General features: G+C 44.2%; 1 protein-coding gene across 3 annotated transcripts; it reads right to left on the minus strand.

Moving 5' to 3' along the window:
• Positions 1-236: 236 nt before the first annotated feature.
• Positions 237-23,339, minus strand: LOC134396581 (hemicentin-2-like). 3 transcript variants are annotated; one of them, XM_063123103.1, is made up of 5 exons: positions 22,548-23,339; positions 9,523-9,780; positions 3,098-3,391; positions 2,092-2,352; positions 237-627 (listed from the first exon to the last, which is right to left on the minus strand). In XM_063123103.1, the coding sequence occupies exons 2-5, from the start codon at positions 9,677-9,679 to the stop codon at positions 533-535; spliced, it is 807 nt and encodes a 268-aa protein (XP_062979173.1). In that variant the 5' UTR covers positions 9,680-9,780; positions 22,548-23,339; the 3' UTR covers positions 237-532. The 3 variants fall into 3 exon arrangements, with proteins under 3 accessions (XP_062979173.1, XP_062979172.1, XP_062979170.1); XM_063123102.1 differs by lacking the exon at positions 22,548-23,339 and adding an exon at positions 20,618-20,721; XM_063123100.1 differs by lacking the exon at positions 22,548-23,339 and adding an exon at positions 18,812-18,873.
• Between the last annotated feature and the right edge of the window lie 839 nt (positions 23,340-24,178).

A 24,178-nucleotide genomic window follows, 5' to 3' on the forward strand; every position in this document is an offset into this window, starting at 1 on the left:
ATTGCTTGTCCCAGGTAATGGCAAAGAGCAGTAATCCCCAGTCACTGAAACCCTGCCTCCAGTGACTGGGATTTGTATTCAAACCCAGCAACCAGCTTCTAAGATTTTAAAAGCAAGCCTTTCCCTTATGGCTGTGAAGCTTATCTTCACACCCATCAGAACTAGAAATTTGATTTCCCACCCACCCCCCTAAAATGAAAACCTCTCAATTCTCTCTGCCTTATACAATATCCTCTGCTTTGTCTCTGTCAGTCCTCTAGCTTTGGCTTGGTCGACACTCCAGCTGCTGTAAAGGCGCCGCGTTGCTCAGAGGAACAGGCTTTCTTTGTCGCAAGGTAGCAGCAGATGAATGGAGATCAGGTGCTCCAAGGATGCTGTCCAGTTCTTGCCACCTGCTTCAGTGTAGCGTTCTGAACCGCAGAAACGATGGCTGCTCATCACTGCTTCTGCTGTGGATTTTCAGGAGAGGAATCTGCAGCAATCTCGGCCTTCAGTATCACAAAGCAGTTCCAGGCCTGCCCTCTTTCCCTCCTCATTTTCTGCAGTGGTACCAGAAGAGGCCAGCAATGAAGACGACGGCCAGCAAAGACACCACCACCAAGGCTGTAATCCAGCTGCGGGACTTATCTGCAACAGATAACAGGACGTTGGGTGATGGTATTTGGCTAGAGAGACACAAGAAAAAGTGTCTCGTCACCACTGAGGGCAACAATGACAAATGCGAAGTGACTGCCAGGATCCACCCAAGGTCCATCTTGTGAACCACCCAGAGAGCTTTGGCTATTGGGTGGTATAAAAATGTAATAAATAAATAAATAAATAAAGCAGCAACCTTTCCCCCGCCCCCAACAGTGTCTAGTCAATGCCTCTGAGAAGAACACAATGGAAGGACAGATGTGGTGGGCGTCCCACCGTTTGCTTCCAGCAAACAATTGAAATACTGAGGTTTACAGAGCTATGCAGACCCAGTTTACATGACACGGCAGCCCATCTTGAGTTAATTCATCCCTGAGAGACCATACTGTGTGCCGGGCACCATTATGAGTATGGAACCCATGACCAGGACTGCTGTGTCATGCAAAACTGGCTGGAGAGGGCTACCTGGGGGTTTGTTTAACCCTCAAATAACCCTCCCTGGCCAGGTCAGAGGTTGCACAACAGACTGTGGGTAATGCAAGGGTTGTTTAACTCTCTAATAACTGTTGGCACATTTAAGGTTATAAGAAGGTTATATAACCCCCACTGGCTAGATTCCCACAACGTGACACTCCTTGCCAATCCCTGGTCAGGGCTTGCATATTCATAATGGCAACCAGCACACACCGTAGCTCCTCGAGGGTTAATTAACTTACATTGGGCTGCTGCATCATGTGAACAAGCTGGACATCTCTGAACATGAAGGTTCCATGTAGCTATTGTGGCTAAAATGCTGAATTTCATAACCATAGTGTTTTTCATTTTGCCCACCACCAGCACAACGCCCACTATGCTACACGAGGGGGACCTCATGAGGGCTCCTGGTAAGGCCAATTCTGCCTGACCCCTTTCAAAATGTGGAACGGCTGGGCTACAGATGCAGTCGCTAGCTTTAAGGCAGCCATTCAGTCTGCAGTAGTTGCACAGGCAAGGAGGTCACCCATTTGAAATCAGCCTCTTAAGAGCAATGCTGGTGTTGCTGGAGAGAAGCCATTAGAATATATCTACACAATGCCTTCGAGGATGTACTTTCTTTTCCAGGAAATGCTTCTAAACTTTTGGCAGGAGGCTTCAGTAGCTCTTGCAAAAGTTTCCCTTTCTGTTGACGGCAACTTTTGACAGCACCTTTTCTTTCTATTGCACCTCTCTCTCCATGAGGGAGCAAAGAGGCAAAACCCCTTCCCCCAGGAAATAAGGAAGGTCTTCATCTCTTTTGACCTTCCTTGAAGGTCCTCAGATGATTCTTCAGAAGACTGGCCACACGTCACCAAATGAGCTTTTCAGATTCACTGAAAGAATTTAGTTGTAAGTCTTCCAGAAAAGCCCAAATTTGGACATGGATAGAAGAGGAAACGCAAATTTCAAAACAAAGCCAGATACCCCTATTCATTGTACCTTCAAAAAGGATGTCAACCTCTGCCAAACTCTTGCCATAACGATTATGGGCTAGACATCGATACGTCCCGTTATGGAAGCTTTCCGCTGAACGGATTGTTACAGTCTTGCTGTTGTCCGAAAACTCCACACCATCTTTGCAGGGGAGATCCCACGAAAACTCCGGAGAGGGCTTTCCTTTGGCGTTACATGTCACCACAATGTGCGCACCAGCTTTGTATGTCCTGACTTTTGTTGAGACGCTGACATTGTAAGGACTGGCTACAATAAGAAATGGAAGAGTTGATGAGTCTAGGAGCACCCAGACATACTAAAACCGAAAGAGCTGTGGGAGACCCTAAAGTCCAGTAGACAGCAGCCACTCCAGCCAGGGCAACCGGAAGTAAGCATTGCCACAGCCCAGTGTTGACCACACCCTCCCCAAGTCTCCATTATGCTACAGCTAAGCAGGGGGAAAGTGCTCAGTCCATTGAAACTTATTCTCACTTAAGTTTGCTGAGTTCCAGGAACCCAACAGAGAGGTTCCCCACTTGGCTAATCTCTCCATCTGCTCAGCATAGACCAGGAAGATAGGCACAGCCTAGCTGTATTGTTGGACGCATACACTGTTGTTTATTTGTTTCCAGAGAATGAAAGGTGATATGGCAAAGGCTGATGAAGTGGACTTATGCCATAATAAATTCATTAGCCTATGAAGTTCCACAAACCTCTTTGTTATTCTTGCTCATGGCATGGATGCTCATACATGTGCACAATCATCAAACAGGTTTTACAGTGTTTTGTAAGGCTTCAAGTACCTGCAAAGCTATTTGAACACAGACAACAAGAGGACAAACTACATCATTTTCAGTCTGTCTCCAACCTGTGAGTGTCACTGGTAATAGTGAGCCTCACTGCCCTCCAGGCAGAGCAAATGGTCAGAGATGCACATGCCCCCAACTGCTCCCAACCTGATTCACTAAGTAATGCAGGCAGTAGGCAAAGCTAACCAGTCAATGGCACTTACCCACAATCCTCAAGGTTCTGTTTACACTTTTTTCCAGCACTTCTGAGCCCACCTGGACAGAGGCCATACAGAGGATCTCAGACCCATCATCCTGCTGAAAATTAGCCACAAAGCTGTATGCTGCCGATGGGTAGCCATGGGTGCTGTTCAGGATCTTACCACCTCTGGTCAGGGAGATGTTTATGTTAGGTGGGATGGAGTCTCCCACTCTCAAGCTAGAGACGTTGCAAGTGATGCTCTGCGAGCGACCATCCACAACCTCAGATGCCAGGTAGATATCTGGAGTTGAGAATTCTATGATGGGGGCAACAAAGTTATGGACAATCAGCATTTGGGAAGTTAAGTGGAGCCTAGTTGGTCAACGGGTCCTGAGAGATCTTAGGCTTCTGGCCTTCTGGATCTAGTAATGCCATCAAGGGCTAACATATTATGATGCTTACATACGTTATGAAAGCAATGTTAGAGATCGGCTGAACAGTCTGTTATAGATGAAAAGCCTCCCACACCCACATGGGTGCTTTTGCATAGCTCCTGTTCATTTCAGTGAGGCGCCCTGGTGGATTGTACCCCCCGCCCACCCGGGACAGATCTATCTATCTTGCAAACTCTGCCACCTGAGATGGCTGCCTCACCATTCCTCAAGGAGGCATATAATATTATTGCACTTAACCATCTCTGGTCTTATTGCTCTTAGCCATCTCAAGTGCTGGAGAAACTGCATGCAAAAATGTGTTCGTTTTTTTAAAAAAAGAATAGAAAAAGAAAAGAAATCATAGAATCACAAAATCATAGAATAGCAGAGTTGGAAGGCCATCAAGTCCAACCCCCTGCTCAATGCAGGAATCCACCCTAAAGCATCCCTGACAGATGGTTGTCCAGCTGCCTCTTGAAGGCCTCTAGTGTGGGAGAGCCCACAACCTCCCTAGGTAACTGGTTCCATTGCCATACTGCTCTAACTGCTCTACAGTTTTTCCTGTAGTCCAGCCGGAATCTGGCTTCCTGTAACTTGAGCCCATTATTCCATGTCCTGCATTCTGGGAGGATCAAGAACAGATCCTGGCCCTCCTCTGTGTGACAACCTTTTAAGTATTGGAAGAGTGCTATCATGTCTCCCCTCAATCTTCTCTTCTCCAGGCTAAACATGCCCAGTTGTTTCAGTCTCTCTTTATAGCGCTTTGTTTCCAGAGCCCTGATCATCCTGGTTGCCCTCCTCTGAACACGCTCCAGAGGAGGGCAACCAGGATGATGTTCACATCTAGGGAACCAGTGCAGGGCCTCAGGCTAGAACAACTTGTGACCCAAGCTAAACACAACACACCAGTCAGAAATGGCAGTCCTACAGGGACTCCAATCAATCTTCTGGTTCTACTGTCTTCAAGATGACCAAATTAGACCATATGCAGGAGATCCATTCACAGATGCCTTTAAAAAACAAACACACCCTGAAACACAGCATCAGAGGCTGAGAGGGAGAGTTGAACCATGGTGAGGAGCCGATCATTTTGTGCCATTTTCTGCCAAAAAAGAATTTTCCCCAGCTGCTTCCCCTACTTGTGGAGAAAAAATATGGGGTACCTCCTTGTGGGGAGGAAAGCAGTTTGTGGAAGGAATTTTAAAAAGTCTTTATTTATTGCTTTTTCAAGTATACAGTGATACAAAAGAAGTCAGCCTAGTTTTTAAAGAAACGAGATACAAAACTTTTTATTTCATTTTCTTTTCTTTTGCACAACTAGCCAAAGGCAGATCCATATGATTAACCCATCCACCATGGATTGTTTAACCTATGGTGAGCTGCAGTCTATGCTGGCTGCCATTTTGTATATTCAACTGTAACTGGGGGTTAATGTGTCATGCAAACCAAGCCCCCGTGCATTCTGCAAGGGTTAAACAACCCCAGTATAATCTCACAACAGACCATGAGTTATGCGAGGGCTGTTTAACCCTCACATAAGCCACAGTGGCCGGGTTTGCAGATCATGACAATCCCCGCCTGGGGCTTGAATATACACACTGGCAGCTGTGGACACACATCATATCATGCAAACTAGGTTCAATTCTCACTGCGACTGGCCCAAAAGGCTTTTGGTTTCACATGCTTTGCAGCTGTTGTTTTATGTCCATGAAGTCTATGAGATTTGCAATTACTGACAGCTTTAATATATTATTATTATTATTATTATTATTATTATTATTATTATTATTATTTAGAATATTTATATACCGCTCCCCATTGAAAAATTTTGGAGTGGTGTACAAGGTAAAATGAAAATAAAACCAGAATAAAACAGTTAAAACAAAATTTAAAAAGAAGCAACAACAACAAAAAAACATAGAAATCCAAGGCTGCATGTTAAAGAAAGGCTTCTTGGAATAAAGATGTTTTCAGGAGGCACCGAAAGGAGTACAAGGTTGGAGCCTGCCTGACCTCCAGAGGCAGGGAATTCCACAGGAGGGGCGCCACCACGCTGAAGGCTCTTCCCCTGGTGGATTCCAATCGGAGGATGGATCTAGGTGGAACCACCAGGAGCAGGCCCTCGGATGACCTCAGTGACCGGGCAGGTTGGTAAGGGAGAAGGCGCTCTCTCAGGTATCCTGGTCCCAAGTTGTTTAGGGCTTTGTACACAAATACAAGAACCATAACCCCAAAACTTTGAATCTTAGTGTACACCCACAAAATATGGTAGAACAACCTTAAATGCAGCAAGAGTGATGTTGAGAGAAGCAGGAAAGAGAAAGGATTGTGCAGCCCTTCGCCCCGCATTCCTCCACTGAAATGTGCAGCCCCCACATTACAGCTTTTCAACTAAAAGCATGCATCCTACCTTACTACTGACAAGTCCTCTAATTGAAGAACTTTCCAAGTTTGGCCTAAAGATAAAGAGCCATAAGAAGAGAGAGAGAGAGCAGGGACCTCTAGGTTCCCGATTTACAGCACCTGGACAGCAGACTGAGCAGGCACACAGGTCATCTGGAGCCTGCCTTCACAGCACTGCTCTGCTGCCTAAGCCCGCAGTTTTGTTTCTGTGGGGTGGCGGCAGGTAATCCCTACGAAGAAGGCATTTGGCTCGCTAGGCCTGCCCCCTGCCCCTTGCCTGGTTTCCAGCGACAAATCAGAGGCCACCTTCTGCCTGGGAACGCCCCTGGCTTGACGCTGGAGTGAAGACAGATGGCGGAAGAGCCATGGTGACCTCGCTCCACAAGGAGAAGTTGGGGTAAGTCTCTTTGCCTCACAGCAGCAAACTTTGTCTCTTTGCCCCACAGCGGCCACGAATTGGCAGCTGCATCACATAATCAATACAGCACCGATTCGCAGCCACCATGGGGCAAAGACAACATTTAGACAGCCCTTGGCCACAGTCTTCCCCGCTATGGTTAGATGTGTGTCCTCTTCTTTGGCAATGTGTAAGTGGCCACCTTAACAACAACACTGTGGGAAACTGCTGATTCTCTCACATGCTGTCTAGTTGGTCTTGAGACACCAGAAATAAGGCAAATTGCCAAGCATTGGGCAGGCTGACGATAATAACTACTAGGTTGGTGCTCAGCTGGGGGAGGTGGGTGGAATGGCGGAGGAGAGAACATCACAAGTTGTGCAAGCTTTCCTGGTCTAATGGCTACACAGTCGCATCATGGCACGGCCTCCTCCTAGGCCTCCTACAATAGGATATCAATTTTTGTGAATTGTGAACCGCCCAGAGGGCCTCAGCTATTTGGCGGTATAAAAATGAAATACATCATCATCATCAGTGAGCAAAGATGGCCCAAAAGACTCTATCTAGTCTTAGATTTGATGATAAAGGGTGTGACACACAATCCTGTAAACTGGATAATGGGTCTCACAAGGCTGAATAGCTTGTTCCCAATTATGTGTAGAGTTCGTAGAAATGCATTGGTCAGTATATTAGTCTGAAATAACTGATTAGTTTCTGGCTTGATGCCTGGACAGTAAACAGAAAGGGTGGAGGACCCACTGCCAGGAAAGTGGCATTTCTTGATATGGGAAACTGAACTGTCTGAGATGTCAACAGTTTTTATTTGGAACAATGGACCATGATTAGGAGGCATCAGGGCCAACCCAAGACATATTGGTGCTCGAGTTAGAAGGCTTAAGACTGCAAATTGGTTTCAGATAATCTACAGCTTGCTTGAATCTTAAAATTCTAAGTCAGTGGTTCTCAACCTTTTTCGCTCCATTCCCCCTTTCACCATAGTTCAGAATATAATTCCCCCCTTCCCAAGACAGTCTAACTCAAAAGGTGCATTCCAAATAATATGCATATAATATTGAAAATCTTTTATTTTTTTCTATTAGTCCCATTTAAAGGGGCAACGCAAAGCATGGCCCCTTTTACATTCTCAGCTCCCATGCTTTGTGTTGCCCCTTTAAATGGGAAGCTTGAAACTTCTAGGATTGTGAGGGAGGGAGGGAAAAGAGAGCAAAGGCCTGGCTTTTGCAGATGACATGACACTTTTAGGGACGTTTTTAATAACACGTGTAGGAAGACATAATCTACAGGACATCATACTTTGCTGAATAGTAGTCCCAATTTCCCCCCTGGAACCCTAAAATTCCCCCCCGGGGGGCGGAATTCCCCCCTTGTTGAGAACCCATGTTCTAAGTGTTCCAAGTGTGAAAGGATAATTACATTTATTGGTATGAAGGGGTTTAAATTGTAATAGAACCTGTCTTATATAGCAGTAAAATATGCATTTAGGGCACAATCCTATGGCTGGCAATGGAATCCTGGGAGTTGTAGGACCTTTTCCTTTCTAAACATGCATAGGATTGTGCCCTTAATGGTTCAAATGCTGCTATGGATTCTTTCAAATAAGATCACTTTTATTTCAGATCACTCAAATAAATAAATATATAAATAAATGTTGAATATGTCTACAAGATCTAATAACCAATTAAGGAAAGGGACAAATTCAAACTGCAATTCTATGGACATTGGACACACAACCCATGGGCCATAAGATGTTTGGGATCTCACCTTGCAAGGGTGGAGAGAGGTCATTCATTCTGCATTCTCCATTTTGAGACGGCATCTAAACTGCTCACCTCATGGGTACAACCTTCTGGGCTTATTTTATGGACTTTTCTGTTCTCCCCCCATTCTTTGTTTCTTTGTACAGCCTAGCCTGTACAAAAAACACTGACCAGGGGGTTGGACTCGATGGCCTTATAGGCCCCTTCCAACTCTACTATTCTATGATTCTATGATGATGAGTTCTGGGGAACTCAAAAACTTGCAAAATCTTAGGTGGCATTTTGGTTGGTCCTAATAAAGGTATTGCCCAATTATGGATTTTAGATTGTGTTATAATTTGCATCTGTCTTCTTCACTTTCTTTTCCGTATTTATGTTAATGTCTGTGCGATAATATAAATGATTGTAAACCACCCTGCATGTAAATCAGATAGATAGATGATAGATAGATACACATAAAAGGAAAGGAAACACAAATGGCATTCTCTTTTTCTTAAGTGTAAGGTCCAATTGAAATGTAATGCCAACCTGGTAAGGAAAATGTACCCATGTAGCATTTGAAAACCTTATTTAAACAAGGCTACATTTGGTCACTAGTGCACTGTAAGGTTGGACTTTATTAACATGGGGCATGATGGCCCACTTACAAAGTTCTCCTGCACAATCCTATTTCAAATGAACAGGTGTTGAACACTGTGGTTTGTGCAGGAGAATATTCAAGGCAAGCTGAATGTTGGCCAGTAGTCCAGTGGCACAAAAAGAGAAGACTGGTGGCCTCTCATAGCAAGAAGTAGCATAGAATGGGAAACCTTATATCAGCCAGTTGCGTTGGCTTCCTGGGCTTCCTGGTGCCACCTGACATCCACACCAGGAGGAGGATAGGGTGTGGAACAAAGGGTCAAGTTGAAACTGGATGACCAGCAACTCGCTGGGCCTGTTCAGACGACACTTCAGGCTCCGTGGCACAGGCACTTTAAACCCTGCAGCTTAACCGAAAGCCTTAACCAACAGGGTTTAAGGTGTCTTCTGAACTGGCCCACTGGTGGTTCAGGGAACCAGTGTCTGATCTCCAGAGGCCAGTGAGATGGCCTGACCAATGAAGCAGCCTGACAATGACTGGGAGAACATGGCACTGAGATAGCCTACCTCAAAAAGTCACCAAAATGTCTTGGGCAGGCCCTGGGTTTTCCTCTTACTTAGGCCTCACTGGCACGTTACGCTGCAAACCTGTTTTGCTGCTAATCCGATACATGTCTGAAGCACCAAATGTGCTGAGCCACAGTTCCAGTGGCCACGATCTACCATTTTGATATTGCAGAGTCAAAGAAAAGAAATATCGGGGCTCTGTTTCCCCATCCTTGAAATTAAATATGGGTGGGGGAGGATTGTATAGCCTCCAGATAACTCCCTGCTCTGAAATTCTGTGAGTACTTACGGTAGACATAGGTTACTGCCTTGGCCAAATGCTGCATAGACTCTCCTTTAACTTCACATATAGGTTCAAGTGACCATTCAGTCACACTGGCGATGCTCAGAGAAATCCATCCGACTCCTTTCAAGTTCACATGTTTAAGAGGCGCCTCCCATTTCATGTTCGTGTAATTAGTACACGAAAAGGTGCAGTTCAGATTCACGGAACCTCCAAACTCCACAGCAGTCTCCTCAGGGTGGATGGCCACATAACAAGGGTGCACTGCAAGGAGAAAAGATAAAAAAAGATGTGCAAGGAACAGGATGCAGAGGCTTGTGGCCAGCACTGATCTAAGAATGCGTTGTGGTATAATTTAAACACCACACATGGGTCACATCTACCCTAACGTATAGCTACTGGCAAAGAATTGTGGGAATTGTAGTTTGGTAGTAAGGATGTTACGATATCTGTTGCCCTCTTTCCCTCACTACAGTTCCCATGGTTCCCTTCAGGAGAGAGAATTACTGCTAAATCAGGTTACGTCAATGGTGTTGTTATGTTCATAGTAAAAAAAACCACACTAGATAATGGCCATGAATACTATGTATAGCTGTGCTTCAGATTCAACTGCAGTTTCAGTCAAATTGGGGCTGATTGGATGGATTCAGGAAATGTCCGAATCAAAGGACTGCTCCTCCGAAGCGGACCAAATCTGAATCTAGGCACACCTGAAGATTTGGGATTTGTAGAGACACAGTGCCCCCCCCCCCACCAAAATTGATATATTTCTCCCCAGTCTCGCCGTATAACATAGCCAGTGTCAGCGGTGAGCATTTGCTGGAGCCTCAAAATGGCTGAAGGGCCTATTATTGATTCCAGCCAACTTCCCTGTTAGTGTGTGCACAAGGGGTACGACCAAATCATTTAATTTTTAAGGGCACAATCCTATACACATTTAGACTAGAGGGAAAAAAGACTTACAACTCCAAGCATTCTCCAGCCAAATGCTGGGAGTTGTAGGGCCTTTTTTTAAAATCTAAACATGCATAGGATTGCAAACTAAGCAAGCATCCAATTTAAAGGAAAGGAAAGGAAAGGAACCTCTCGTGCAAGCACTGAGTCATTACTGACTCTTGGAGGGACGCCAGCTTTCACTGACATTTTCTTGGCAGGCCTTATAGCGGGGTGGTTTGCCGTTGCCTTCCCCGGCTGTTATTACCTTTCCCCCAGTTAACTGGGTACTCATATTGGATGGAAGGCTGAGTCGACCCAAGCCGGCTGCCTGAAACCAGCTTCCGCTGGAATCGAACTCAGGCCGTGGGGAGAGTTTCGGCTGCAGAAACTGCTGCTTTACCGCTCTGCGCCACACGAGGCTCCCAATTTAAAAGGGGGAGCCAAATATCAGAAGAGATGCAATCAAATGCCATTAAAAGTGGAAAGGAACAGGAGTTTGCCTGGTGCCTAAAAGATAGTAATAAAGGTGCCAGATTAAAAAAACCCTATGGGAGAATTCTGCAATTTGGGCCCCACGACTGAGAAGAATCTCTCTCCATCCCAGATTAGCCTTCAACAGTGTGGTAGGGGTGGGGGCAGGGGCACCCGGGGGCACCCAGAGGTTTTTTCTCTCCAGTGGATATCTTAATTTCTGAGCAAGTTTGTGTGAAAGACGGCAGCTGTTGAGATACCTAAATCCTAGGCCACTGAGAACATTAAAGCTGAAAACCAGCACCTTGAATTCAAGAGGAAACAAATTGTTAGCTAGTAAATTTCTTTAAATACTGGCATGATGGGCTGATGCTAGTCAGTCTCAGCTAACAGTCTGGTTACCTCATTTTGAACCAGCTGTAGTTTCCAGATGCCCTTCAAGGGCAAGCCCATGTACAGCACATTACAGTAATCTACCCTGGACATTTCCAGTGTACAAATAATTGGGTCAAGTCATCTCTCTCCATGAAGGGCCACAGTTGCCAAGGACAAATTCTATTAAGTACCCTTGGGGGTTCTGTATTGTAGGAACAGGTTTTTTGGTCCCATGGACACATTTGGGAATTTGAGACCATGCTGTGGGCACCACCACAAAATGCTTAATCAGTGGATCACCACTTTGGCATTTACTTGTTGCATCTGTGTTTTTAGGCTGCATCTTATTCTGCAATAACTTTTATTTTGTGTCTGTTGGACACCACAATGTCTCTTTAATAAGGGATTATCTAATTTGGCAAATTGTTGGCAATGCAATACAGGTAATAGTTCTTTTAAACATATGTTTTGGCAACGTTCAGAAGCTGCTTCTTTTTGGGAGGAGGTGATTACACAGATAAATGTTGCACTGGAACAGTTTTTAATATTCATGGATAGACATGCTCTTTTAAATCTACTACTTTCTTTATTGCGATCCATAGATCCATAAAAAGAAACAAACAAACAACAGACAAACAAACACAAGAATCAGACATGAAATCATACAGTTAGAGCTATTGTCAACTTTAGTCTAATACACAATGAGCTCTAATCTTAGCCGCCACTGTAAGAAATTTAGCAACAGCCAAAGTTACACTTGAGGACTTATATTCCAACAGAAACTTAACATAAAATTTGCCTGTACTTCTGGACAGTTTGCTCAGCAATGGGGTGATCATAAGATGGCGGGCCTGATTATAAAAGCTACAGGACAGAAGGATATGCTCCATCTTCTCCACTTCCATGTTCCTACAGGGGCACCATCGTTCCTGATAAGGGACACCAGCATATCTGCCCTGAAGTAATTCAATAGAATAAACATTGCATCTGGCCTTGGAGAAGGCAATACGATATTTAGCCACCGACAAGTTCTTTAGATAGTCGGCCAGCTGAAGAGGCCCAACGTAATGAACGTGCAATGCACTGGGAGAGCAAGAAACATGAGAGCGAGCGCGTAAGTCGCAGAAGGCTATATCCCACAGTCTTTGTTTAACAGCTTTAAAAGCAAAATTCAAGCCCAGATTAAGGAGGAGGGAAGAGAAGAGACCTATTGAAGCTGCCTTCCTGGCAAGAAGCTTGGACCAGCTGTTCACATAGTTGTCCTGAGCCAGACAGGGAAGCAGACCTGAGCCCCTCCCAAAAAGACTAACTTCCATCCAAAATTTTAAGGCAGACCACCAAGCCCTAAGCGAAAGAGAGCTTTCCCCGGTTTCCAGCAGAAGTACAGAATTAGGGACACACTTTGGGAGTTGAAGAAGGGTCCTCAAAAACCTTGTCTGCAGCCTATCTATCTCAGATGTTAATCCTCCTATCCAGATATTGGAGGCATATAAAAGCTGGGCTGCAGACTTGGCATTAAACACTTTGATGGCAGACGGTATAAACATTCCCCCTTTAGTAAAGAAAAAGCGTGTTATTGCAGCTGAACTGACTGAAGCTTTATTAAGGGTGGCCGATCTATGGGCACTCCAGGACAGGGTATGATGGAAAAGCAGCCCCAGGTAAGAGAAAATTTTCACCTGTTCCAGGATATGCCCATCAAGGGACCACCGACGTTGAGAAAATCTATTTTCAAAGACCATGACTTTAGATTTCTCAAAATTAATTTTCAGATCGTTGGTCAAACAAAAGTTGGAGAATTTCATTAAAAGATGTTTCAAACCAGGTCTAGAGCGGGAGAGAATAACAGCATCGTCTGCGTAAAGTAAAATAGGAATTTTCCTTGCGCCAAGTTTGGGCAAGTGTCCTTCATGGTCAGACAGGGCCTCCTCAATATCATTTATGTATAAGTTAAATAGTGTAGGTGCGAGGATACAGCCCTGTCTTACTCCTCTAGACATAGGAATTTCATTTGAAAGCTGTCCCTGTGTGCCACATCTAACTTGCATCCTGCTGTCGCTGTATAGAACCATCATAAGATTAAGAAGTCTTTTGTCCACCAGGATTTTATCTAATTTCTCCCATAGTTTAGTTCTAGGGATGGAGTCGAAAGCGGACTTCAGATCCATGAAGGCGACAAACAGTTTGCTACGTAGAAACTTAAGATGTTTCTCCGCTAAGTGAAAAAGAATCAGACCATGATCAGAAGTGGAGTGATTCTTTCTAAAGGCAGCTTGGGCTTCTGTGACAACATTATTGGCCTCGAGGATGTCAGTTAGTCTATTAGATAGAAATCGAGCATAGAACTTGCCTATTATTGAGAGGAGGCTGATAGGTCTAAAATTCCCAGGATCCTTTGGATGCCCCTTTTTGTATATCGGAACCACAATTGCGTGTCTCCAACTGTCAGGGATTTTGCCAGATTGATTTATAATGGTAAAAAGAGCGGCTAACAAAGGGGCCCACCAATCCTGATTGATTTTAATAAATTCAGCAGGGATAAAATCTATGCCAGGTGCCTTACCCCCTTTAAGTTGTTGGATTAATTCAATCATTTCCTCCTTAGAGACTGAATTCCAGGAGGGGAAGGAGGAGACAGTGACATCCTGCATATCAGCCTGAGCTGATTGTATAGTGTCTGGATCGGTAAAAATGGCTCTGAAATGATCCTCCCAGACCTGAGCTGGAATTGTGCAACTGGGTGCTTGGCAGTTGGATCGTAAGGCACCCGACACGATCTGCCAAAACATTTTTGAATCATTATTCAAGGAGGCATTTAACAGCAAGGACCAGGAGTTTCGTTCAGCTTGGCGTCTTTTTTGGGCTATGAGGGACTTATATTGCTTTTTTAGCTGAAAATAGGTCGAAGGGAGATAATTGTAGCCCGATTTTCTGTAGGTTATATAAGACTCCCTTAACTCATTTTTCTTCAGGTAACATTCTCTGTCAAACCAAATAGGGCCCTTATAGATTGTAGGGGCAGTATTATCTGGCCCTGACCTGCCTGCATGAGTTAAAGCATCTTGGAAGGAGTCGATTAAATCATCATATGCTTTTATAGAGGATGCAGCCAATTCCTTCCACAAAATTGCTGATCTTAGTCGAATTATTGAATCGGAGTTTAATCTTTCCTCTAGAAGACTGCTTAATTTATAAGACCATTTTACCCTTATTCTGTGTGGGCACTCGAACAGGACATCAGTTAAGTGGGTATGGGGTAGTCTTAAATTAGGAGTTGGGGCACATAAAGTAAGGGTTAAAGGCTGGTGATCGCTACAGGTTCTTGTACCTATATAAAAATGATAAACTAACTGGAAGGCATTTCTAGATGCCAGCCCATAGTCTATTGTGCTTGAACCAAATAAATTTGAGAAGGTAAATTCACCTGAGCCTTCCCAAAGGTCCACCCCATTCAGTAACCTTAGCTATCAGTGAGGAGGACACCAGAATGGCAAGGCCACCCCTTGGACGACCTTTCTTATTTGCCCGGTGAGCATTCAAAGAGTAGGAGGAAAATCCATTAACAACAACAGTGTCCATGGCCCAGGTTTCCTGAAGCAAGATTACATCAAAGCAAGAGATATATTGACAAAAGCAGCTATCCCAACGTTTGTTCGCCCAGCCCGCAATATTCCAGGATATGATCCTGAGGTAGGAATCACTCTGGGGCCACTGGCATCAATCCAGAGGGGTAATCCTGACCAGTGATCCATCCATGTCCCTCTGAATGCAGCCATTCCTCTTTGCTGTCATATGGTTCGATGGAAGCTGTGGGTCGGAATCGATGATACTGGGCGATATTAACTCTGATGTCGGCCCTACTTGATTAGCATTAGGCAGCCCTCCAGACAGCTGTGGCAGTTGGCAGGATGGGATGGATGACGTCTTGCTCCCCACCGATGTATGCAGCACTCCTGGATAGAGGCACGACGTCGGACGAACGTTGTCAACTTTCACAGGAGTGTCTTGACCAAAAGTTATCAGGTCTTGCAAGGTAGTGATGGTATGTTGCCCTTCAACCAAGGGCTGAGCACAAAAGAAATCGACCTCCACCCCCAAATGACGTGAATCGGGAGGCAGTTCCTGTTCCAAGATGAGGGAGTCGGAGGGCCTGCTCGGAGATTGCTGGATGCTTTGAGGCTGGTCTTCACACAGTGGGCAGGAAGAAGGAAAAAAGCTTTTGTGTGGTAAATCTGCTTCTTCAGACACCGCAGTTGAAAAAGCCATGGATTTGCTGCTACTCCATTTGGGGGCATTAAACTGCAGCTGGAGGATAGAATTAGAGCGGCTTTTGATGGATATTAATGGTTTAACCTGGAGATCTTTAAAAAGCCGTGATGGGTAGATCCCCACAGTGTGCAGAAAAAGTTTTTCCTTCATTAGTAAATTTGGGGTGGTAGGTTTAGTAAACTTCAATAGGTACCTCTTATAAACAGGTGAAGAGAAAAGTAGTTCCAAAGCCAACAAATATGATGGCTGAATATTTAGCAGCCATTTGAGGTTTAAGTTAGCACTTTGAACCGATCCCCAGAATGGGTGTTGTCCTCCATGGGGATGTACATCTATAACCATTGAGCAAGGCTGAAGAACTAGGCCACCATTTTTCCGCTCTATTATTCCGATATCTGATCTACTATTGGGGGCTGTAGATAAATAGCCTCCATTATTGCAGAGAGGTTCGAATACCGGATCTAAACGGGGAGGGCGGGGTGGAGGTTGAGCCTGGATGCCTTGGCAGAGAAGCTTTTCTGGGAGCCATGTCAACAGTTTATTTAAAGAACTTAGCACAGTTTCTAAGTTAGAACTAATCAATTGGAGTGTCCTCGCTGTTAGAAAACATTGCTCAGCCAGTAATTCAAAGGAAAAAGCTTCACTTTGGGAGTTTTCCGTGGATTTACCAGTTGGCTGGTTTGTTTGAGAAACGCCAGAGTCTCCTAAGATAGACTCACCAGTAACTTCGCCTCCCTCGGCCAGAGGAGCATATCTGTTAGACAAAGTGATTTCATCTCTCGGAGAAGCAGCAGAGACGGCATGAGGAGGCTGCCGAGCAATAAAACTGTCGAGCCTGCACTGTTTGGCGCGAGGCGCGTTACTTGCATTTTGTGGAGGTGATAAAACTCGTTTCCTTCTCATGGTCAGCCAAATGACCAAGAGGTAAGCAAGCTAAAAAAGTCCATCCTACTAAAAAGTTTAAAACCCCTTTCAGGGAGTGGCAACTAATACTCGAGAGCTGCCAAGTGTTAATTAAATTCTTGGTAAAAAGCAGTTTGCAGTTCAAAGAAGGAGGCAGCACGTCAAGAGCTGCAAAACTGCAAGCTGGAAATGCAGAGGCAGTAAGAGCAATTAAAAACAAGTGAAAGGGTAAAACAATAAAACAATAAAACTGCTTAAAATAGGTCAATAAAACAGTAAAACTTCTAAACTAAATTATATGAGTCGCGGAGACTCACACAGCACTGCAGCCTCCAACGCCATTTTCCCGGAAGTCCGGGATCTCTTCTCGATCCTCCCCCTCTTTTAAATCATTTATCTGCTTCATGAAAATTAATAAACTGTCAGTGTAAATGGTGTAACTGAGTATGTGGTTGGGCTCTTGCCAGCTGCTGTTCCACTTGTGTGTTCCTGCTTTCTCCAGCATTTGACTGAGGAGTCGTTCCTCCCCCCCTGGCTTCCTTACATCTCTCAAGGACCCCTATTAAAGTTATCCTGAAAACATGCTCGAAGTGTCATCTCTTTATTGGCAGTGTCTTCTCCACACCTCCCCATTTCCCCCATCCCATTTGCTGGAAACCAACTAACATGCAGGATATATGAGCAAGCAAATGCAAGACCAGGGCAGTGGGCCAGGAGCCAAGGGCTTTGAACAGAATAGAGAAAGGATGAAGCCAGGCTTAGGAGAGTGCTAGCAAGAACGAGAGGTTTACTTTCATTTCCCACCTATTCTAGCCTTCTGTTTCTATAGTTTGACATGCTCTATAGACTTTTTTATTCTCTCAGTATTTTAACACTTAATTTTATCTTAAATTTAAATTTTACTGTTCTAACTCTGTATTTTAATCTTATATCAATTTTGCTGCGTGGTTTTATCCCGGTTGTGCTTTTTATACTGTATTTTGTATTTGTGCTTTTAACCTGTTGGTTGTTTTATTATGGTATTAATTTTTGTGAACCACCCAGAGAGCTTCGGCTATTGGGCGGTATAAAAATGTAATAAATAAATACATAAATAAATAAGTTTATAAAACATGGTTTGAAGCACGCTGGCAAAAAAAATTGTGAAAACTGTAATTTCCTCAAATTAGTTTGTGTAATCATGCTTTTAAAACTCCCACTTCACAGTTTCACATTCTGGTGTGTCAGACAATCTCAAATCACTGTTCTCCAATTGAGGCGCCCCAGAAACACCAGATAAGCTTTAATGACCCTGTTCAGACAACATGCTAAGCCATGGTGGTTAAGCACTTTTGAGCTAAACACTATGTCTTAGAGTGATGTGTGAATCCAGATCTACACCAAGCAGGCTAGGCTATGACACTTTGAAAACGTTTTGAAAACTGGAGTGTGTCCTGGGCCCCAACAGTTGTCACTACTGTTATAAACCGTTTTAAAGCAGTAGTGTAGATCCTGCCTTGGTATGTTGTGTGAACTATTCCTAACCATGGTGGCTACATAACCAGTTTATAAACACACTCACTAACCATTTGCTGCAAAAGGGTTAGCGGCCTAACCATGGCTTAGTGTGTTGGCTGAAGAGGTCAGCTGGTATCATGTCTGAACTGTCCCACTGTGTGAACAGATCAAGCCTATTCAGATGACACTTCAGGCTCTGTGGTTAGTGAAACTGGTTCTCTGGGGTTAGCACTAACCACAAGCTATGCTGTCACACACAACACTTTAAGCCACGGTTAGAGCCGCTAACCCTGCTGCAGATGGTCCAACTGTGGTTAGTGAGTGACCAGGGTTTAGCAAAAGACATCGTACCTTAAACCCTGCTGCTTAACCAAAAGCCTTAACCAGCAGGGTTTAAGGTATCTTCTGAACAGGCCCATAGAGATTCATTAAAGAGCCACCCCACATAACAAATGTCTACCTTGGTTTCCACTTCCCTGCAAAAAATATTTCAGATCCTTAGAAGGGACATTATCACTTCTGACACAAATTTGTTTGATTTGCCATAGACTATGGGAAGTTGCCTCTACTCACACTTTCCTACACACAACAAAACTGGACATATGAACACTTTCACACAACCTACCTACACTTCCCTACATGCAAGTGAGAACATCATCAGTGAAGTGCACTCAAGCTCAAACTCCCTGCATGGCATCTCATGCTCCAGTTTTAATTTAATTTATTTATTTGGGGCTCTTCGATTATGCCCGGTTCCTGATCCTACCATGCTGACCACAAATTAGGCAGTTTGTGACCCACCCACCCATCAGTGCATTAGAAGTCTTAAATATTTAGGACTCACCTACTGGCAACCAGAAGGTGAGGACAGCCATGTTCAGTAGCAGGAGAGTTGGCATCTTAACCAAAGTGAGGCACAAATAGAGGGTCGTTTAGCTATGTGCAGCAAGACCAGTACAGAGCAGCTGTTAATTCTCTCTAAACGGGGTTGAGGAAGCATGAATTTCCTTCACTCCACCCTCCTGACTCAACAATGAGTCTGAGCCTTCATTGACCTCACTCAGACTTCCTCTGCCTGCACTCTGTTCCCAAAAAGTTCTAGGTAGCCGTGGACGTTTGCCCCTCTCTTTGGAGCACAGCTGTAAACCAATTACAGAACTGTTAATTTATTAAATCTCCTACATTTTAAACAATTCACCACTCAATTACATTTATATAAATTTGGATAGGGTGACCATATGGGGTCACCCTATCCAAAGGGGAAGCTAGGGGTGGTGACAGCCGACAGAAAGCTCTGGCGTGGGCTGGTCCATGAAGTCACGAAGAGTCGGAAACGACCGAACGAATAAACAACACGACCATATGAAAAGGAGGACAGGGCTCCTGTATCTTTAAAGTTGTATAGAAAAGGGAATTTCAGCAGGTGTCATTTGCATGCATGCAGCACCTGGTGAAATTTTGTCTTCATCATAACAGTTAAAGCTGCAGGAGCCCTGCCCTCTTGACCAGATATAAAAGAGAGGAGGGCACCTGTAAGCTTTAACTATTGCAATGAAGAGGGGATTTCACCAGATGCTATATGCATACAAATGACACCTGCTGAAAATCCCTTTTCTCCACAACTGTTAAAAGATACAGGAGCCCTGTCCTCCTTTTCATATGATCACCCTAAATTTGGATATTATCAAAACCTTCACATAGCTGCCTTTTTGGAGATACTGAAGGAAGTGTGAAAACTTACAGTATATTAAGCAAAAGCTGCCACTTACGTGGTCTTTTGAGCCAAAATCATCTAACTAAATAAATAAACTACTCTTAAACTTCACATGTTTAAAACTTGGCCCCAGTCTATTGACTAAAGTAGCAACAAAAATATTCAGACCTACTTCTTAGAAAAAAAAGGGGGGATGCCTTCTTTAAAAAATAACCAGTAGTCAAGTTGCAGTTTTCATTCTGGTTCTGCTCCTGTGCTTTTAAAGGCATCCTGACACAAAACTAATTGAGGTGAAGATTTTTCTGACAAACGAGTGAAGATATGAAGGGACCTGCTTCCCTTTTATAATGTGTGCCTGTCAAGGTGCTGTTAAAATGAACTGTATTCAGCTACGTGGTCACAAATTTATCTATGAACATTCTCATGAGAACTAGGAAGGTGGTAGTTTTTCAAAAGCAAAAAAAGTGATATTCTCAGGTTTCAAATTCTGGAAAACATTGTGTTCCCTCACACATAAAGCTGGGGGTAAAGCCATTTAGCAAAAGGGAAAAGGAAATGATCTTTATAGCCTGTTTTCATAAATAACCCACAAGCCTCTGTGTAACCCTGATCAAACCTTCCACAGATCTGTTGTTGTACAGCTGCTTTCACAGTTGGAAACAGGACAAAATTTGGGACATAAATTAACAGAACAATTTTTTAAAAACCACATCATTTCCTTCCAAACAAGGACCTGAGGGAATCTCGCTAAACCAATGGTTAATACTTTGCTCTAAAACCGTTTCCGTTTAGAGGAAAAGAATTCAGCAAAACATTCTGGGCCTTTGAATAGCAGCAACATGCTTTTGGCATTTTTACAACACTACATCACCAGCAGCACTTAAACTGAATGCATAAAGCTGTGAAAAAGCATCGTAGGATGGGATTCCATATTACTTCAGCAAGCAAGGTTTCCCAAACTTGCAATTGCCAAGTTAACTTGAATGGCAGGCTGCGGGGCTCTAGAGAATTGGCAGGTAGGAGGAGGAACTACAAAATACTTTCCATACCCTTGAAGTCCTTAAAGATGCTGCGTTCTCAGGCCATTTTTAGCAGAAAGGAATCCTGTGTGTTCGAACTGGCAGTCAAGGAAAGGGTTAAGCACCTCTCTCCCAGTAGGAGCCAACATAGGGATGAGAACCCCATGGGAATGGCAGCCGATGCCTGCACTCTTAACTAGTCATTTCCACGTCCAGATCAGGCTTCCTGTTCCATGCCTTTCCCAGCTACATAGGAACCAGTGCCACTGCATTTTAAAGGGTTGCTGAAAATGCACTTTCTCTTTTCAGATAGGACTGCTCGCTCCTACTCAGAAGCTCTTGTGCAAAAAATAATCCCTCCACTGGCTGCCGCTATCCAGTGCCCAGCGTTTTCAGTTTTCACCTCCCGCATCAGCAGTATTCAATGGCTGAATGTGCTCTACTGTATTAAGCAGATAAAAGCCATGCTGCCTGGTCTGTTACTCTTACTAAGCCTCTGAGCAAGCCGCTGTGTTTTTTGAGAACATGCTTAATTATGTCAAATATTACAAAGCAGGGTTTTTTAGATTGTTAGTACATTATAAGTTCTTTGAGATGTGTTGTGCGTTCATATCAGGTTGTGCACAGCTCAGATGATACAGTGCCCTGACCAAATTATGCTACTAGCTGCTGTTTTAGGAATAATTTCCCTCCAGATATGTCGTAGTTATGGTCCTGAACTTTACAAATTGATAATCCAGTAAAGAAAAGATGGTTACAGAGATCTTCCTTCTCCAGAGAACAAACTTATTTTGATGCACTTTCATTCAGGGTGCAAATGTACTAATGGTGAATGATTTGGAAAGGGGAAACAGCACCTGTTGCTGAAAATCACCAACATTAGCACCATAGCCCCAGGATTATAGGCATGCCTTTCATGAGATGGTTCTGGTTTGTAGTTCATACTACCATTGCTGGGAAAGCCAAAGTATACAAATGACCTAAATTCCTGCATCCTTTGAACAGACTAAATAAGTGCAGTCACAGCTAGGGGAAACATCCCACTGACAATGAGACATCTATTGTCCTCCATTTATTTACCCTAAACGTCCACACCAGAAGAAATACTCCATTATTGAAAGCCTTCTTGCATGTCAAGTGCAAATTGGTACAAATAAACACATCACGCCAGTCCTTTTACAACTTCATTGGCTGCCAGTCCAGGTCCGGGCCCAATTCAAAGTGCTGGTATTGACATTCAAAGCCCTAAACGGTTTGGAGCCAGGTTTTGAAGGAACGCCTCCTCCCATATGTACCTGCCCAGACCTTAAGATCATCCACAGGGGTCCTTCTCTTTGAGCCCCTGCCAAAGGAAGTGAGGCAGGTGGCTACTAGGAGGAGGGCCTTCTCCGCTGTGGCACCCCGGCTGTGGAATGAGCTCCCCAGAGAGGTTCGCCTGGTGCCTACACTGTACTCTTTTCGTTGCCAGCTGAAGACCTTTTTATTTTCTCAGTATTTTAACACTTAATTTTAACTTAAATTTTACTGTTCTAACTCTGTATTTTAATCTTCTATCAATTTTGCTGCGTGGTTTTATCCTGGTTGTGCTTTTGATACTGTATTTTGTATTTGTGTTTTTAACCTGTAGGTTTTTTTATTATGGTTTTAATTTTTGTGAACCGCCCAGAGAGCTTCGGCTATTGGGCAGTATAAAAATGTAATAAATAAATAAATAAATGAGTGAGTTACATTCATTTCATACACTTCTTGCTTGTGTTGAGATCAAGGACCAGTATGAAAACATCTAAGCACCTCCTGTTATGATTGCTGTCCTTAACTCTTCCCCCATGGAGTTCAGATGAACATACCTGGGACTATCTACTTCATGTCACAACAGCCCTGCAAGGTAGGTTCGGTTGAAAGAAGATGACACAGCAAAAAGCAAACCATGAGATTCAAGTGAGGTCTCCGCTCACCACTTGGCCTGGGAGTGATGGGAATTGCAGCCCAACGTATCTGGGGTGAAGGCTGCTGTTATCTGTTACACAACCGTCTCTTCATTAGGCAGCATTTTCAGCTGTGACTAGCGTTGCCACATCCTTCCTGGCTACAAAAGGCTAAGCAAATGGCCATGAAGACACTGCAGAAAAGCCGCTGCACAGCATTATTGCAACCTTCGTGAAGATTAGTCCATGTGAAGACCTTGAGCAAATTCCAGTGCAACGCTGTCTTCTTTATAGGAGAAACACGTTATATGCCGGGATACAAAACTCAGAGGGACGTCGCAGGAAAGACTGTCCTATATATTCAGAAGTGAATGGGCCCTAACCTATTTGATGGGTGCTAATCTGAACTGACAAAAATGGTCTTGCATTTGTTACTGCCTATGTGCTTGATGTATATCTGAAACGCAATCCAGACAAGATGGAGATACTGTTAGTAGGTGGTTCATCTGCCTAAGTGAAATTCAACCCATTTGGGAGGAGTTTGCACTCCCTGCTAAAGGATCAAGTTCATAGTTTGGGGGTGCTCTTGGATCCAGCACTGACCACCTTTTATCAGTTTAAGCTAATATTCCAGCTACATCCTTAAGAACATAGGAAGAGCCCTGCTGGATCAGTCCAACACTCTATTTGGAAAGGAAAGGAACCTCTCATGCAAGCACTGAGTCATTACTGACTCTTGGAGGGACACCAGCTTTCGTTGACGTTTTCTTGGCAGGCCTTATAGCGGGGTGGTTTGCCGTTGCCTTTCCCCCAGCTAACTGGGTACTCATTTTACCAACCTCAGGAGGATGGAAGGCTGAGTCGACCCGAGCCGGTTGCCTGAAACCAGCTTCCGCTGGGATTGAACTCAGGCCGTGGGGAGAGTTTCAGCTGCAGAAACTGCTATTTACACAGCGGCTAACCAGCCATTTGCCAGAGATAAACAAGTAGGACATGGTGCAACAGCACCCTACCATGCATGTTCCCCAGCAACTGGTGCACACAGGCTTACTGCCTCAAATACTGGAGATAGCACACAACCATCAGGGCTAGTAGCCTTGATAGCCTTCACCTCCAGGAATTTATCCAACCCCCTTTTAAAGCCATCCAGATTGGTGGCCAGCTCTACATCCTGTGGTAGTGAGTTCCATAATTTAATTCTGTGATGTGTGAAGAAGTCCTTCCTTTTATTTGTCCTGGATCTCCCACCAATCAGCTTCATGGGATGACCCCGGGTTCTAGTATTTTGAGAGAGGGAGCTGGGAGCTACATGTTATCTGGACAGAAATCGCCTAGCTACAGTTATCCACTGTCTGGTAACCTTTTTTGGATTACTGCAATGTGTTATACGTGAGGCAGCCTTCAGTGGTCCAAAATAGGGCAGCAAGATTGTTAACAGAGACTGGCCAACATGATTGCATTACGCCAGTACTTTTCCATCGGCACTGACTGCCAGTCCATTTCAGGGCCTGATTCAAAGTGATGGTATTAATATTCAAAGCCCTAAATAAATT

The sequence above is a fragment of the Elgaria multicarinata genome, chromosome 3 (assembly GCF_023053635.1).
Source record: "Elgaria multicarinata webbii isolate HBS135686 ecotype San Diego chromosome 3, rElgMul1.1.pri, whole genome shotgun sequence".
In the NCBI taxonomy this organism is placed as follows: domain Eukaryota; kingdom Metazoa; phylum Chordata; class Lepidosauria; order Squamata; family Anguidae; genus Elgaria; species Elgaria multicarinata.

Coding starts and splice junctions, on each gene's coding strand:
- LOC134396581 (XM_063123100.1), bottom strand. CDS start 18,866: ATGCCAACTCTCCTGCTACTGAACATGGCTGTCCTCACCTTCTGGTTG. Junction 3,392..9,522: donor GGCAGTAACCTATGTCTACC/GTAAGTACTCAC, acceptor CCCCCATCATAG/AATTCTCAACTCCAGATATC. Junction 2,353..3,097: donor CAGAACCTTGAGGATTGTGG/GTAAGTGCCATT, acceptor TTCTTATTGTAG/CCAGTCCTTACAATGTCAGC.